General features: G+C 44.5%; 1 protein-coding gene across 1 annotated transcript; it reads right to left on the bottom strand.

The window, feature by feature from the left end:
- Positions 1 to 3,393: 3,393 nt before the first annotated feature.
- Positions 3,394 to 8,060, bottom strand: FOXE1 (forkhead box E1). The gene is made up of 2 exons (XM_085640864.1): positions 7,947 to 8,060; positions 3,394 to 5,792 (listed from the first exon to the last, which is right to left on the bottom strand). The coding sequence occupies exon 2, from the start codon at positions 5,096 to 5,098 to the stop codon at positions 3,977 to 3,979; it is 1,122 nt and encodes a 373-aa protein (XP_085496990.1). The 5' UTR covers positions 5,099 to 5,792; positions 7,947 to 8,060; the 3' UTR covers positions 3,394 to 3,976.
- Positions 8,061 to 18,472: the final 10,412 nt, after the last annotated feature.

The raw sequence follows: 18,472 nt of genomic DNA, 5'->3' as shown, positions 1-18,472 counted from the left end.
CACTTTAGTTTGTTGCTGTTTTTACTCAGGAGATCTTATCACTTTGTCTATCAAGAAGTTAAAGGGATAACTTCGTACAGTAGAAAGCGATATTAACAGTCCATTTTTTCTGTCTTCGAACGACCTTCTTTAAAGACGTATTGCCCTGTGAAGGTAACTGGAAGCTTGGCGGATAAAGCACAGACGCAGTTTCCGTCCTCCACTGTGTGGGGAATATGATGGAGGGAATGCCGCCAGCCGACAACCCTCCTAATTTTTACATTTTCCCTCAGAAATTCTTTACTCTTGCCTATCTGCATGTGCTTTCGTATTACAGACCAAAACAAAATGTGTAGAACAAAAAATAAATTGTACTACTCTTTTTGTATACGCACCCGTCTTTATAATTCTTTATAGAATGTGTCCTGCGACACGACTTTTTCACCATCATATTCTACTCACTGTTCACAGTGTAATCCGAACTAGAAACTGTTGCAATCGGTACCGCTTCACGTGCGCAAAAATGGCTGAGGTCTCGGGCGCCATTCTGCGACAAACTGGATGCCAGCCGTCCTGACCGCGTCATTGGAGGTGTCCCGGCAGACGATGCCCACTCTGTTATCAACACCCATCTGGGAACTGGCAACACCCGTCGGGCGCACAGGCGGCAACAAGAAACAGCTGTGAGGGGCACCATCGCTACTGGCGTCGGCATTAATCAGTAGGGCAGCATCGCCAATCCCGACGAGGGCTACCCAGCCCTCCATCCGTCCAAGGTCGGCAAATTGAGCATCATTGAACAAAGGTTATAACTCTCTCAACTGCTTTAGAAGCGGTATTGATATATATATATATATATATATATATATATATATATATATATATATATATATATATATATATATATATATATATATATATATATATATATATATATATATATATATATATATATAAAACATACGGAACGTGTTTCTTATCGGTGCTGCCTGCCACGTCTACATTTTCTTGTCATCACCCACTGCAGGAAGTCTTGCTTGGATACAGCTTCCCCCAGTTCGCCATATCAACTTAGATCGTAAAAGAACCAATTCGTATTTATTTCTGAAGGGCAGCGACATATTTCTGCAGAGGTTGCAATTAACCGAAATGAATTTTGGCAATTCTAAACCATGCCCTTGAAGCGAAATTGACATGGTGGGTGCGTGAAGCACGTGCGTGCGCAGCTGTCATTTTCATTCACACGTCCAGCGACCTCTGAACTCACGTACACGCCGTGCAATTTTGTAAATCAGCAGCCAAAGAAACGGGAAAGTCCCACGTGTATTTCTTCCTATTTTTGTAAATAAACTAACTGCGGTCAGGTGTATCACTTACTAGGTCAAACAGTACTTTATTTGGAGATATAGAAGAGTAGCCAGTCAGTACCCGTTTGCCCCTGAGAGGCGCCGGTACTCTCCCATTAAATGTATCCCAGCAGTGCTGAGAAGTGCAGGCAAATAAAAAAGTGCCTGCACTCTGAAACGAACATTACCTTTCCATTTTAAACACTGGTGTCAAATAATCCGATACAATATACGATATTTATCACAGTTGTTAGGTCATTTAAAAACACATGTAAAATGTGTTTTAAACACGTTTACGGCGATTGTGAGTCTAAAATATTATACTCAGTATAACACATTTATTCTGTAGAATTGCTTAATCATTTTTTTAAATCGTGACTTTTGCGTTAAGTTGAGCTACGGTGAGCTGCCTCCACTTTTTCTAGGGGTCCATTTGTTACTTATGCATTAAAAAAAAAAAAACATTGTATATCTCCCCTCATGTTAAAGGCATATACAGCAGTTACCAGCCCCGTCGGCATTACAGGGTCGCTTGTAACCGGGCCCTAAATGTACAGAATCGCAGCATTAATTGTGTTCTACATTAAAACCAATGGCACACATGGCCTCCAGCTAAAATTAAGAGAAATAGACAAAAATCCCTCCGGTGAGAGGCGCCCCACGACCAAATTGCGAACATCCCAAGGAATTCCTAGAGCACTGCCTCAGAGTTGAACCGCCCTGAAACAGTCACTCCTAACCTAAGAATCCACACCAGGAGAAAGGACATTTCACTGACTCAGAACATGCCTGTAAGTAGCGCCACAATGTGCATGACACAGCATGGCAGATTTCTTTTACTCAATTTGCAACTCGCACTGTGGTAAAAAAAAAAAAAAACCTGAGGCACAGGCAAAGGCTCATCAAATGCAGACTGAGTCACCACTCTTGCGAAATTGAGAAACGGGTACAAACACCTCAAAGCGAACAGAAGTGCTTCTAAATTGGTCTCCGTGAGAGACACTCTCTGCTACACTCCAAGTGCTTCTTTTATGTCCGTGGGGTGTACATGATGAGCACCCTCCTATTTCTTGTGAACCAGAACGTATTTTACATCATCAGACTTTAATCCAGAGCAAGAGAGACCGAGGTAGACAAGGAAGAGGATGGAGGAAGAGAAAAATAGGAAAACAGCCACAAATGGAGAAAGCAAACAAGAAAAAGTGCCTGCAAGAGTGAGACAAAGAGACAAGAAGTGGAGGGGAGTGAGGGGGGAGACAAACAAGACAAGAGAGCTCTGCCAGTCTGGAACCACAGCATCCAGCAGCGTTGGTAGTGGGATCCTGACAAAAACATTGAACCTTTGTGCATATACACACACACACGCACACACACACACACATTATACGTGTGCACACAAAACACACACACATATATATATACACATGTGTGCGCACACACAAACACACACATATATATATATATATACATGTGTGCACACACACACACATAAAGATATATATATATATATATATATATATAATATGCGCTATAAATGCCATACTTCCTTACAGCCTGATACAAAATGGAATGGTGCATCTTCTTAGGAAACTTGCCAGAAACAGGGAAGAGGGCCGCAGCATGTGTCTATGCATGGCACCAAAGTAACCTCCAGGCACAAAACATGGAATTCGAAAGAGCCTTTAAACCGAACCTCACAACAGGCGAGAGTGTGATATTTTGTACATTCCTGGGATTTAACTTGACTACATTTGTCTGACTTGTCAGGACAATAAAGTCCCTGTGTATGGCTTCATTTCCATTTTGGAGAACTCAGGCCAGTATCCTGCACATTTCCCCCTGCTTGACTTATGATGTCACTTTGTCAGGTAGAGCTTAGATCAACATTCAAATCTAAAAGTACAGCACAATAAATAGAATGATAGCAGACAAGAGAGAAAGTGAATGGGCATGCTTCCCACACTTCAATGGGCACAATCATTTCACTTAAATTTCCAAGTATTGGATGTACTACATTATGTATGTAAACAGTCACTGCTCCCCGTGAAGCTGACAACTGACAACCTGCTCAAAACCAACCATTTATTAGAATTATAAATTTAAAGCTATATGAAACACGATTAAAATAGTTATAAAAATACCATTTGAAGGTTTGCTTGCTTTGATATTCCACCCCAGTGCTTGCGACTCAAACATGACTTTGCCATTGATGTGGGTGAAGACCGCCATAGGAGGTTCAGACTGACGTGTGCCACCTACCAAGGGGTCGTAGAAAATCCAAACCACAACATAAGCACATCAGACCACTTTGATTCTTTGCACACCAGGGCAATCTATTATTTTAGTTTTTACTAACAAAACAACGAATCTGGGCCTTTAGTCTTTACATTGATGGCAACATTCATGTCTCTTAAAGTAGGAAAAATGTTGGTCACATTTGAAGATTTCAGCAGTCTTCCCACAGTCAGTATAAATTATGTACGATTGTTAGTGTCAGTTATCACATAGGCATTAAACCTCCATCTTTGTGGTTTGCCTGTTGTGTTTTCACTGTAATAAGTCTTCACAGATTTGATTCAAGTGCTGCTCTGATTGCAGGGGTTCTGTGGTGCACAAGAGTGTCTCAGAACGTGTGGTGTCCCCAAAACTTTTCAGATGGCAGACACAAATCTGTCCATGTTGCTTGTGTAGGAGGTGTGTCTGAGGTAGGGGTTGGCTGTACTCAGCTGGGCATTGGTGCTGTTGTACGCTGTCAAGGAGGTGTACTGACCCGGGGACATCCTCCCGTAGAAGTCCGCGGGGTCATTGCTCACTGCGGGAGAGTTGGGCATGGCCAACCGCCCAGGGGCCCCAAACAACTGGCTGCTTCCCTGTGGATAGGACCCCTGGTTCATGGGCATATGCCCATTGGAGTAGGAGTAGCCGATGGAGTTGGATGGCCTGCTTGTAATGTTGCTTCCACATTGCCCTTGATACCCACTGAAGGTGCAGGAGCTGGGGGAGTTCCTGTCTGGGCTCAGGGGCTTCGAGGGCTGCTGGAGGGTGTCAGGGCCGGCTGGGTGTCCTATCAGTGTGTTTATGCTGAACATCCTGGGCTGGCTTGTGCTGAATCCTGGGGATGGTGCTGGGTAGTACACTGAGTGGTGGGGGGCGAGTGGCTGGCTATAGGTTGGGCTCACCGTCATGTTCTGATACACTGGATTTCCATACGGTGGCCTTGCTACTGCTCCAGGCGGGAAGATGCCAGGGTCGTGGATGTAGGCTGGATAGGTGGTGAGGTCAGTGCGTTTGAATCTCTTCCTCCGCCTCAGGAAGCTGCCACTGTCGAACATGTCCTCAGCGTTGGGATCCAACGCCCAGTAGTTGCCTTTGCCGGGGCGGCCAGGCTCCCTGGGAATCTTGATGAAGCAGTCGTTGAGGGTGAGATTGTGCCGAATGGAGTTCTGCCACTTCTTGGGGTTGTCCCTGTAGAAGGGGAAGCGCTCAGTGATGAACTTGTAGATGCCGCCGAGGGTGAGCCGGCGCTCTTGGGAGTTGGCAATGGCCATGGCGATGAGCGCGATGTAGCTGTAGGGTGGCTTGCCCCTCTGCAGAGGCCTCTTCCTCCTCCTGCCCTTTGGGGCTTCCTCAGGCTCAGGGTCGTTGCCTGGACCATTCACCGCCGGAGAGACATCCTTCTCCACCTTCACTGCCATGGCCAGGCTTCCGGGCTGTTGCAAGATGGCACCCGCAGGGGCAGCCCGACAGGGAGACTGCTGGCTTTCTGCCGTCATTCCTTTGAGTGGTAGCAAAAGAGCAACTTTTGCACAGTTACAGTTGGAGGAAACTAAACAAGGATCGGCAGTAAGCAACAGAAGTTCTTTTAGTACCGAAGGAGCGACGTCAATGAAGTGTAACAATCTGCAGATATTCACAAAGTGACTTCCAAGGCTATTGACAGGGTTGCCTGTTCAGACACACTGTAGTCTTTGCCAGGCTTTGGAAAGTTTTATTAAGGCCAAATTGTGAAACACATCCAGGTGCCAGACACGCGTGTGTTTTTCTCTGATGAGTGTTGCCTGTATGAGAAGGAAGCTGCATTTAAGGGCACAAAATGTGGTCAGTAATACATCCCAGCGGAGGCCTCTCCATTAATGACAGCAAAGCCAGTTCTCATCCGACTGTAGACCGCCGCTGCTCAAAATGGAAACTTCAGCCTTGTAGACATGGAAACAGGGCTCCAATAGGAGGACTCCAATAGGTCAGGCAAGATCCTACTGGTACCAAAAATGTGATGAGCGTAGGCAGCCTGGAGAAAGATTGCACGAAACAGGCCTAGTCTGGCTCTAGGCCTACTTTTTCTCCACTGCCTGGACTCTAGAAATGACTAGCATCTTGGCCTGTCAGTCACTCTGCCATCTTTACTTCCCACACCTCCTCTTCTTCCAATGCAGGGGAGTCTCTAAAAGTCCACCAAGAAAGGCACACCTTAAAACAAAGAAGCAAAGCGTGTTTAGTATAAACCCAGATAAGTTCAGTTTGTAGCATTCACACTGATGCAAAGAGGCCAATATCATGGGAACCAATTTATCTGACACATTGACAAGACAATGAAGATAGTTTAAACCACCATAAAAGACATTATTAATAATGCAACATTGGGTCTTTGTACCGAGGCATTAAGGTGAACCACTATCAAATAAGGGTGAATCACTTCAAAATTAACAGCAAGGAGTACTCGGCCACAGTAACTAAGCCCAAATTTGGTGCCCGCCATTGATGCAAGACACACATCCGTACCACCTTATAATGCGACTTTCCAAGAACTCTCTGCTGTTTGTTACAAGATTCTCTAGCCATAAACCTAATGCCAGAATCTGCCATTCTCGTCATCTTTCGACCATTCGCCTCAGGCAGACGCCAAGACAGGTTCTTGTAATAGCAGCTTCCCGGTATTGTGCAAATTTGCAGGACCTTAGTCCAAAAATGTTATGAAATCCACGGAAACCATTACAGATTGCACACAATGCATTCATTATTATTTCAGTAAAATCAACATCTGCATCGTAGTTAGAGGGGGGGAGGGGAAGTTTGCAGGTGTCATTCATTGTGTGAAGTAAATATTGTCTGGGTAATTAGCTCACAAAAATGGTTATGCGAAAAAAAAATCATGCACTCTCAATATTGCAAACCACGTTTTCTGCAAATCCGATTCGTGGGAGATTTTGCATTCGATAATGTTGATGCAAGACGAAATATTCCACCAGTGGAGCAATCGAACAAAAAACGACAAATCTTTGCAAGTTTAAGGACGGCAAATTCAGGATCGTCCCATAAATCTCTGGGAGAAATACACATTGTACACACACTTGCACAAAAAAAAAATCTTCGCATGAGCTACTCAATCCGGGGGATGCCTGCATCACAGCTCGGTTTAAGGTCTTTGTTTATCAGTTAGGTTGCCTAAATTACTTATTAGGACTAGCACATGGGAGGTACACTAGGGCGTGGTAGGGGTCACTGACCACAGTGAAGGGGACGGAGGATATCCTACTGCAGAATATAAGGTCTCTGCTTTCCTGTCTGTCAAGTAACTTCCCCCTTTATTTTCCACATAGTCTGGCTCATACGTCCCTCCTCGTACCAGCAAACCGAAGATTACCAATTGTCAGCGCCCTGGGGTGATAAGTAAAATATATGCTGAGTGAAATATGAGTGTTTTTTTCTTTTTTCACAACCTCTACTGAAAATGTCAATACCGTAAACATCAACCCGGTGATTATCTCCTTGCAGCAGGTGTGTGTTTTCCTCGTGGTGTTGGAGTTGAAGGGGGTCCTCTGACAAGGCAAACGAGCACAGAATTGTTCAGATAATTTTGTGGGTTTCATAAGTCCATGCTGCCCTAGACATAGGCACACGCTTTAGAAATAAGTGATTAATACGTCACCAACTACAGCACATCTCTCAATCGTGCGTCATTTCCTGCGATTATTATTCGAACGAAGGTCGTCCCAAACTGACATCTCACCACTGATGCTCTACCACTGAGGTTCCCAAGTGACAGCGAACCCCCATGCCCCCCTCCCCCCACACACACACACTTTTCTGGGGGAAACTATGGGTTCAGCAAGAACCACATTTCCGTCTAAGATGAACGACGTGTTTTTGTTTGACAACGTTACACTCATGCAAGTGCTGACCACGGCAGGACTAATGCGGGCACAGGACACACACTGAGACAAGAAGATTAGGAAAACATGGAATCCATAGAAAACGTATGTAAGCGGCAGCAGAGCCAAGAGCCATGGATAGGGGACAGACTCTTCTTGGGGGCTGAGTGGCCGCCCTGTCACTGCAGGAGTTCTGCCCTCCGTGGCACATGCCTCGGGTGTCCAGGGGTAGCACGTGAGCCCAGGCCACACCCAGGCATCTGCTGCGGTGACCTTAGGCCCTGTGGTTCTGCTTTCTGCTAGCAGAGCCCGGGCGCTGGAATCCAGCTCGTGCGATGGGCCACATTTAATACAAATTATACACAGTTTATAAGAGTTTGAAATGCGTCTGTGTGTCCCTGTGGCAGCGTGCGTGTACCACTCACACAGTGCACTCCGTCCCCCATTGACCCAGCAGAGCCCGTCCACTTACCTCCACAGAGAGCAAGTTCATGGGCAGAGAGTGCCTCCTCTAGGATCCAGCAGGTCCCCTTGCTGCCGGGCCGCCTAACCCTAACTCTTAAATAGGGCCGTCGCGGATACCTGGAAAGACTGCCGAGCTCGCGGGAGCGCTGTCACAATAAGAGTCCCCGGCGCTCACCTGCTGAAACCTGAGATTCCTGCAAGCTGGGAGTCCCAGGCCCAACCCCTCCATCCCCAGCCAAGGGGTGAGCATCATTCAGGTGGGCACGCTGACCAGCTCAGCCTCTCTCGTGCCCAGTGACGTCAACAGGACCCTACTGTCAGTACCTTTCTTGGGGAAGAAGATGATTGGTGCCCTACAAATCACTGCAGCCAGGAACAATACCAGCAACACCAAACTAGTCCCTCGGAGAGACAGCAAGCATTGGCAAAGTGAAATACCTCAACGAGTTTACAGCGTCGTCTTGGCCCTTCCGAAGGGCTTCAGCTTTCTGGGCTACTATATCCGAGGAGGTATCACTATACGGGAGGTTGGGTGGATGGGTGTCTGGAGGGATGAGTGAATGAATGAGTGAATGAATGAATGAAGGATGAGTGTGGTTAGGTGGTAGATCAATGATTCAGAGGTGTCAAAACTAAAACACTGGTTAATAGATGAATGCATTCTCAGCTTGCTAGTGCAGGTGCAATATAAATGGTCATGTTAATAAACGGATTACCATACCTTTTTTTATTACTTTTCAAATAGATTTATGGAGATGATTTCAAAGGTCCAAAAATATACTACAGACTACTTGGTTTGCAATTTATGTATATTTTCTAAGTAATTAAGTTGGTCACCCGCGCTATATTTTTTTGTTTGAAATAAATGTATAAAAGACATACATTTGATGGAAATTATAATATAATTTGTTTTAAGCGAGGAACACATACATTTAACATCTACCGTATATAGTATGATATATATTAGTTGTGCTTCATTTATATTGTGACACTTGCGTTTCACTAACATTGTATAAACACAATCAAAAAAGGAAGAGCATCACGTAACCTGGTCTTTGATTTGAGAAACATGCACTTGTGTTATATTGTAACGCGCCTGCGCATTGCGGCTTTCCCAGTTCACATAAACTTAACAAAAGCTCGCTAAAGTTAACTCGAAATGAGATAAAATAAACAAAGACTTGCTAACTCGGTTCGATATATTACTTACTGATAAATTCTGTTTTCCTTTAATATGGGTAGGAGTTTAATTTGTTAACCCATCCATTTGCTTTCCGGCCAGAACTGCCGAGTTTGAAACTGGGGGCACAGTTTGGATTATGGGTGTCTGTTCAAGATTCTGTGCTTTTGGGCAAATCACTATTCTCCCCGAGCCGGGAAATTAATAAATGTGACCTTGTGTAATGCAACCGGTGGTCGTGAAAAGCGCTCCAATACCTTCGGATCGAATTCCCGCTATATAAAACTACAAAGATTAAAAAATCATATTTAATTTCAAGATTGTTGGCTAGAACACTGGCAAACACCCTACATATCAATCAGGCATATGAGAAGATGAGAACCTGTCTGACCCCTAACTGATCAAATTTTTACCAGAGAAACGGAGGTTTGCCCATCATTTCGCCGCAGATACTCGCTCTCCAGGGAGACTCCACTTGTAGGAATGGGCCCTAGGGACAATGGCGCAGCAAGGGTGCCATGGGCCATAAGGTAAGCATATTACATGACCAACCCATCTCCTCTTAGGCTGTACATTAGAGTCATAAAAGGGGTGCAGAATGCCCCTCTGTCCCTTGGACCACTATTGCTAGCTACGCCAGTTCACAGGCATGAGTAACTTCCGGGTCCAGGCGCTGAAGGTGTGCGTTCTATCTTAATGTCAGCGTGCTAGCACGTTGCGTCGTAGTCTGACGTCGCAGTGGGCATTTTGTCTTGGCCTTGCTGTGTTCCGGGGAGCTTGGCCGTCATCCATGGGCGGCACTACTCTTGCCCACACAACAGGCTCCTGGTCTTGATGCCGTGCACGAGAGGCATTTTACCATTTCACCGAGGACCCACGTCAGGGAGGGAGAAGTCTGAATTTTGTAAGCAGCACTTTCATGAAAAGCAAATTTCATATTTTCACTTCAGGTGAAGGCGAGGTTATAATGGGTCTGATTCCCAAAGGATCATCTGAGGGTTTTGAAAACTTCCACCGACAGGATTACTGCTACATTTAAGTAAATGTCTCACTCTTATGGTATTCACAAACATTCCCTGGCGCACCACTGGAAGCAAGGCAATTTGTAAGTTCCAGCGGTTCTCACAGGATCCCACAAAACATTTACCAGCTGAATGTGACCACTAAATTGCATATTTAACTTAGAAAAAATGTCTGTGAAAATACTTCTCATGCACACAATTAAATATCAAGGGGTTCTTTCCCATCTCCCGTCGTGCAAATTCTCTTTCTCACGCTATTGACAGGAGTAAATTTACAAGTGCTGCAGAGGGTGGGAACCTACATGAAATGTATATTTGAACCAATAACTGCATGATTTTGAGACCCTTTTTCTACTGCAGCAAGTAGTTCCACACAGAAACATCAACAAATCTGCCATAAATATAAAAGGGCTTATTTACAACTTATTCCCATATAAAAAGTAACGCAACAGTGTCACAGGTGGCTTGTTAATGAGCCCCAGATTTTCGACTTTAGAGATAGGGCCATATTGATCAATTTCAAAATGGGAAAATGCCATTTCCATGCGTAAAATTCATCCAACTATGGGGCATATTTACAAGGGCATTGCGCCACCAGTGCGTCACTTTTTGGATGCTCCGGTGGTTCAATTTCCCAGTTCCATATTTACAAAGCTGTGGTAAACCACTTTGCGTGGGCAAATGCAACTTTGTAAATTTCGTACCCTTTCACGCTGGTATCTACGTGAAGGGGTCGTGCAATGAGTGTTGCTGTGGGCGTTCCAATGTAAAACACCCATTGCTTTTTGATTCTTCCCCAGATATACAAGGATGTGTAAATTTGAGAAAGCGCCAACAACTAACGCCATGCAATAGCAGGCGTTAAAATGGCGCAATGAGGACAAAAACTTTTATTTCTCCTTTTTTTTGCTCTTTCTCTGTGTTCCGCATCCAGCACTCATAGAAAGAGCAAAACGCCATTCATGAGTGTTTATGTGCAGGAAGGTGTTTATTCCTGCTCGTAAACAATCATTAAACAATAACAATTTGCTACTTCTATGTGTGCTGCAGAATGCAGCACACATAGAAGTAACAATTCACCATTATTGAACAGTACTGGCTAGCCATATATCACCCCTCCTTATTTTACCTATATATGGGAAATAGTATACTGATTGGGCTGTTGAGGTGTAAACTGCAGATTCTCATTGATGCACAGAAGTGTGCTACAGAGTAGAAACTGTATACATTGTTGAGGCATTATTGTAGGTCAGAAGGAGGCACTGTTTTTTACATACAGAACATTTTACATTGAATGGAAGCAAAATGGCAACATGCAGTTTCACTGATAAAACTATACAGTGCACAAATAATGTGTGAAAATGTGTTTTCAGTGAATATGGATCATTTGAACTTCACCAAGTAAAGTGTCTTGATTGTTGTGATCCTCTTAAAACTCTGTTTCCAGCACACTTCTGAATTACAAACAAGTGGTCCATTTGTGGTTTCCAAACTGCTGGTATGTTTTGAAACATTTGCACAGTTCATTTACAGGTATTTAACCCTTTGGGTGCGTCGTACGGCCAGGGGCCGTCCGACGCACCAGTGCTCATGTGCGTAGGACGGCCCTGGCCATCCTCGAACATGGCACAGGGAATCTCTCTGGAGCACACTAGAAACTAGGGATTTTTTTTTATTGATGTAGGGGATGGGCGCTGCCCAAGATAGGCAGGCCAATCCCCCCCGAAAAAAAAATGCAACAGTCTTTCTGCCCCTCTAGGGGCAGATGGGGGCAGTAGCCCCTGATCTGCTTCCGGGGGTGGGGCAGAAAGTTCACTAGGCACCAGGGATTTTTTTTTAATGATGTAGTGGTGGGGGCTGCCCAGAATGGGAATGATAATGCCCCCACCCCAAAAACAATTACCACAGTCATTCTACCCCCCAGGAGGCATATTGGGTTAATAGCCCCTTATCTGGCCCCCCGGGAGGGGGGGGCAGAAAGCCCACTAGGCCTCAGGAAATATATATTTTTAAATTCAGTGGTGAGGTCAGCCCAGAATGGGCATGCCAATGACCACACCTCCCGCAAAAAATATCACAGTCTTTCTGCCCCCGGGGGGGGGGGGCAGAAAACCCACAGGCTTTTTTATGCATGGGGGTAGGGCTGCCCAGAATGGATATACCAATGCTCCCCCCCACTTGTGTGGGTAGGCCTAGTGCCCGTGACAGAAAACGGCCTAAAATGCTACCTGGACACACCACATTTTCACAATGAAAACTGACCCTTTTTTTGCAAAGTGCCTAGCTGTAGATTTTGAACCTTAGCTCTGCCAGCACCAAAGGAAACCTAGCAAACCTATACATTTTTGAAAACAAGACACCCAGGGAAATTCAGGATGGGGTGACTTGTCTGGCTCTCACTAGATTCTGTTACCCAGAATCCCTTGCAAACCTCAAAATTTGTCAAAAAAACACACTTTCCTCACATTTCTGTGGTGGAAAGTTCTGGAATCTGCGTGGGTCCACAAAATTCAACCCACCCCTCATTCCCCAAAATCTTTCAAAAAAAGTGGTACCACACTTGTGTGGGTAGGGCTTCTGCCCGTGACAGGAAACGGCCCAAAACGCAACGTGGACACACCACATTTTCGCAGTGAAAACTGACCCTTTTTTTTGCAAAGTGCCAAGCTGTAGATTTTGAACCCTAGCTCTGCCGGCACCTAAGGAAACCTAGCTAACCTATACATTTTTAAAAAAAAGACAGCCAGGGAAATCCAGGATCGGGTGACTTGTTTGGCTCCCACCTGGTTCTGTTACCCAGAATCCCTTGCAAACCTCAAAATTTGTAAAAAAAAAACCACAAGTTCCTCACATTTCTGTGGTGGAAAGTTATGGAATCTGTGTGGATCCACAACATTCCACCCACCCCGCATTCCCCAAAATCTTTTGAGAAAACTGGTACCTCACTTGTGTGGGTAGGCCTATTGCACACGTCAGGAAGCAGCCCAAACCGTTTGTTTAAACGGTGTTGTGTTTTGCAAAAAAACTGACAGCTTACAGCCTTTGTTTTCACACGCCCTTTACCACCACAACAAGATAGCCAACTAGTCCACTTTTAGTATTTTGTCTTTTGACTGCAAAGTTAGAGAATATTATTAAACACCAATTTATTTTTTAAAGGAATAAGCAGAAATTTGTCAGATGATACAGCCTGGCATTTTCCCTCACATCTTGAACACATAGCGCTTGTGACGAGCTGAAAACAAAATTTAAAGGCATCTTTATTGCCCATTCACCTTGTCAACTCAAACTCATGAAAAGGCTGGGTAGTATGTGTGATAGTTTGCTACACTTTGTGCACTTTTGAATTTTATTAACTGTTTGAATAATTAAAATCATCAGAGTAAAAGCAAAAACGCTGTTAAATAAAGAATAATAATTTACCTAAGCAGTTCCTCCCAGCACCCTCCCCTACCCATCCATATCCTGGCTTTGTGCTTAGCCATTTACCCTTAGGCACATTATACAGTCCCCAGTGTTACTTCAAATTAATTTTTGATTAAAAACAAATTGATACAAAATTTTAAAAATACTTGGACTTGATAGTTCTGATTAAAAGGGTTGCACTCCTCAGTGCCTGTCGAGGACCAGCCTGCTTGCTACAGCGAGATTTGGCGTGTCAGTTACAGGAGCAGGATTGCATTCCTGCGAGTCCTTTAAGGCAATCCTGATCAGGTGCGTGAATTTCCCCAATCTTGCTAAATTCATTGTCTTTGATTTAGAAAAGCACAAGGCTGAGACTTCTCTGCAGGTTTTCGCTCCATTAACAGTGCAGATCGGATGAAGGATGCGCCAATGTTCATTATTCAGTTTGGGGCAACAGCACAGGAGGTGCAGCAAGGACTCCTTCGGGAAAGAGCACAGCCTGCATACTGTATTTTCCCCCCTACATGCCCATGCTGGATTAAAATCAGCGATACGTAACATTGTAAGTCTCATAAAAAGTATTTTACTTCGTGCTTGCCATGTCAGGGCCTCACTTAGGTAGGGTTGGGCTTTTCCCAGCCTGTATGATTTGTTCAATGGCTCTAGGTTAGGACTGTATCATGGGGCCTTAATGTCTTGAGCAAAGGATGTTTCACAGACTTGTTTATTTACTGCTTTCTTCCACGCATTAAGTAGAATTTCCAAAATCTGTAGGCTTGCGGCCTCTATCTTCAGTGTGTTAATAACGCGACTGATCCCACCTCCTCGAAGGTGGATCTCAATTGATATCTTAAGGAGTCTGTTGGAGCCCTTAAGATCCTAAGGTACAGCTTTTTAAGGTCCCTCTGGCACGTCAGATCCGGCCTCCCGAGGCTAAGCTCCAAACTCAGCCTTGATTTCTTGGCTGTCCTCGGGATAAGCAACACTGATTTGTATGCTTTGGCTTGGACTAAATTTGAAAGAGCATCCAGCGACCCAGGGAAGGCCAAGTGACCATAACTGATAGCTGGAAGCAGTTTTGCTTTTAGTACAATCAGTATTGGTCCAGCCGAAGGACTTAGCAGATGTTGGCTCAGTTGTTTTAGCAGCTGAGTGACATTGTTGTCCTTGGAGGTCAGTTGTTTCAAATGGATGTTCGTGTTGGCCCATTCCGAGTGCCAGACCCCAAGATAGTTGTAGGAAGCCACTGTGCTGATTTGCAGATCACCCAGGAGCCACTGTGCTTGCCTTTTGACGTGGTATCTCCCGAAGATGATTACCTTGGTCTTCCCCTGGTTGACTGTCAGGAAGTTAGCCTTATTAAAGCATTCCAATGCATGTAGGGCTCTTTGGAGGCCCACTTTGGTGTGATCCCTTATTGTTGTATCATCAGCGTAGAGTGGTACCGGCAGCCACACACTTCCCAGCCTAGGTGCTACTAAGTTGGCGCCTTGCAGAGCAGCCCCCAGGTCTGCGGTGTACAAATTGAAGAGGACGGGCGCCAATGCACAGCCCTGTTTAAGCCCATTGTTTGTGTCAATTTTGATGGTCACTGTGTAGGAGCTTGTTTTGACCCGCACCCAGGTATCCTTGTATAGGGACCTTATTGCGTTCAGAAGTTTAGATGGAATTCCCCAGTTGTCTAATTTCCACCATAGCCTTCTGCGGTCCACTTTGTCAAAAGCTGTACTGTAATCAATGAAACAGCAGAGCAATGGAGTACTATTCTTCTTCACTGCCTGGGTTGATAAATGAGCTAACACAATGATGTTATCTAAAGTCCATGACTGTGACCTAAAGCCTGACTGATAGAAGGGGGTAATGCCTTTTTCTTGTGCCCAAGACTTCAGATCCTTCAGGAGGAGACGAGTGTAAGCCTTAACTTCAAGATCGAGAAGGGCAATAAGCCTGTAGTTTGATGGCATCAAATGGTCACCTTTTTTAAAGATGGGGACAAGTATCAAGCCCCTCCAAGAATCTGGTGTCTTAGCTGTAGAAAGGATGTTGTTAAAGAGCGGGGTTAGGATTGCTGCCCAGAAGTCTGGAGCTATCTTAAATACAGGTGCAGGTAACCCATTTGGCCCTGGAGCTCCATCGTTCCTCATTTTATAAACCATGTCGGAATTTATCGAGCCTGGCGACCTGCAATGCTCCTCTTTCCAGGTGCTCTGATCTGTAAGACCATTGTCAAAGCGGACATTCGAATCTTGGGGGTTTATATTATTAAGCCGGCTCTGCTCCTCTCCCCAGCTCATTGCTTCAGAGCTACCTTAATTTGAGGGTGCTTATGAGTATAGTTGCGTCCAGTGTTCCCAGGAAGCTGCGCGCACGTGCGCGCGCGCACATCTCTCACTCAGAGCGCGCAGTGTCCTATTTGAAGCGCGCACACAGCAGAACCCTCGATGCGTTCGCATGGCCGGGAGTGGCAGGAGGTATGTCTGTTTTTTTTATGGCAGCCTGTGCACGCATTCAGCAGTAAGAAGCTTGTTCACTTGCTGCGTTTCATTTCCTAATGGGGCTCGGCTGGGGGCTGATTGTGGGCCATTGTAAAAATATTTCTGTTAATTGCAGCGCATGACGGTGCTGCGATTAACAGGAATACTTTCACAAAGGCCCACAATCAGCCGGCAGTCGCACTCCATTAAGAATTGAAATGTAGCAAGTCCAAAACCACGACGTGTGATTTACACCTCGTGCTTTTGGACTTGATGCATATTTTTTGTTAGTGGGGCACGGCTGCGGGCTGATTGTAAGCTTTTGTGAAAATATTCCTGTTAATTGCAGCGCATGATGGTGCTGCAATTAACAGAAATTCTTTCACAAAGGCCATCATTCAGCCCTTAGCCGCGCCCCAAGAAGTCCTGAAAGAAAAAAAAGATGCTCTTAATGACACTGGGTACGAAAATTAAATAATTGTGCTTGATATTGAGCTACATATTATAAATAACACTGCAATCCATTAAGTCATTCATTTATTGATCTGTACATGTAGCCATAGAAAATCACATCCTCAACCAGTATGCGGTGGTGTTGTGCACTTAAGGACAGTGGTCCCATGTCCTTGTGCTGGGGTTTCTGCTTCTATAGTCCCTCAGCAGATGCCTTAATCCTCATTGAGGGATCTCTTGACAAATCCCAAATGTCATGAGGCCTAGAGTGGTGTGAGGTCCTTTTCATTTGTCACTGCCAAATTCTGTAATTCGCCGCAAATGCTGATCTCCGTTTGTTTGACACAAAAACATTTTATTTTTGGCAGATTGCTAAAGTCACTGTTCTTACACACCACTATTTAGAATCCTTCAAACTGGTGTATCTGTTTTTAAGTAGAGTGTCAGCGCGCATGCAAGACCTGGTGTAAACCCTATACAACTTAAAATCCTCCGTGCTGCTTTCAATTAGTTCACCTTCTATTTCTTGGGTCATTATTGTCCGGTGCTCCAAATACATCACTTCCGTTTTTAGCTTGTTGGACATAGCAATTAGACCCCAGTGGGCAACAATATGGTTCATTAACAGCTAACTGATTCACTCGTTCATTCGGGCGTCTATCTTCTGCACACAACACTTGCACAGTTAATGAATTTGTTTTGGGAGTTTGATGCCATTTATATAGTTCAACTATGAAAAACGAGTAACTGATAACTAATGTATTGACCTCGTAACGTAAACAAGCATTGGCAAAATCCAATAAGTCTCACTTCAAAGCAGATCTAGATCAGCAAAAAAGACAAAATAACAAAAGACAAAATAATGCTGGTTTCTGGTGCTGAACAGCCAAAATGCCTACAATGGCACGCTGATGTATGTGCATTGATCAATACACATGCGCAGGCAAAGATCATGAAGCTGTCATGGAATTTCAGCATTTCTTTTAAATTAATCATCCCAAGACAGCAGATGAGCATTTGGAGCAGCAAATAAAACAAGCATATGCAATGCAATAGGTCTCGCATTTATGCGAGTTTAAGCTATTGGAATTGTAAATGACAATGCCTTTTATTTATGTTTAAAAAAATAAATAAAAGACATCGCTATAATGCTCTGCCACCAGGTTAGCCACTCACTCTTGCTGCCCGTTAGTGAAAGATGGACCACCAAACGGAAGCAGCCTTTCAAAGTGTGGGTGAAACCAGCCTGCACTTTCAGGGGGACAAAGACTCCAATAGAGGTGAACGCAGTGAGTGACTGCACTCACTGGCATGGAGAAGCATAAAGGTGTCCATGGGACCCCCTTTCAAATGGCGCACTGACTGCGGGCCATCTAGGACAAGGGTCCTTTCTCCGGTGTCTTGGTCTGCTCCACATAATTTGGAAAGGATCTCGTTCGAAGTAACCACTTGCAGGCTTTAAATCGTCAGAGTCTGAAATAACCAGTCACTACCTAATAAACCAGCAGTCTTATTAAATAGGTTTTTAGCTTGAGTTCACAACCCAGATCTGAGCTTTAACAGTGGGTCTGACGATTAACGATGGCCTTTAAAAAAAAAAAAAGGATTTCTAGCTAGACATGTGCAAACCAGTCCAATTATTCATACACCATTTTGTGCATGCGAATATGCCTGATGTGTCTTTTCAATTAATGATTTGTGGTTTATGTGTTATTTTTTGTGGGATTTAAGTACTTTGTGAACTTTAGCAAGGCTTTTTTTCATGTTACAAGGCACTGTTGTATTTTCTCAATGGAAAGAACATGAACATTCGATATTTACGATGACAGGCTACATTGTGTTCTGCCACTTTCATTGCCGAATATTCCGCATACATGTGCAATTAAAATGGCTTTGACATAATGTAATTTGTCTGGATTTACGTTACACGGAATACACTTTTCAGTGCATTTCTGCTTATTAATCTGTGATTTCATGGGACTGAAGGGCATTTTTCACG

This window comes from Triturus cristatus, chromosome 2_1, assembly GCF_964204655.1.
Source record: "Triturus cristatus chromosome 2_1, aTriCri1.1, whole genome shotgun sequence".
NCBI lineage: Eukaryota > Metazoa > Chordata > Amphibia > Caudata > Salamandridae > Triturus > Triturus cristatus.
Note: the sequence above shows the minus strand (reverse complement) of the source record. Positions and strands in the feature narration are given on the sequence as shown.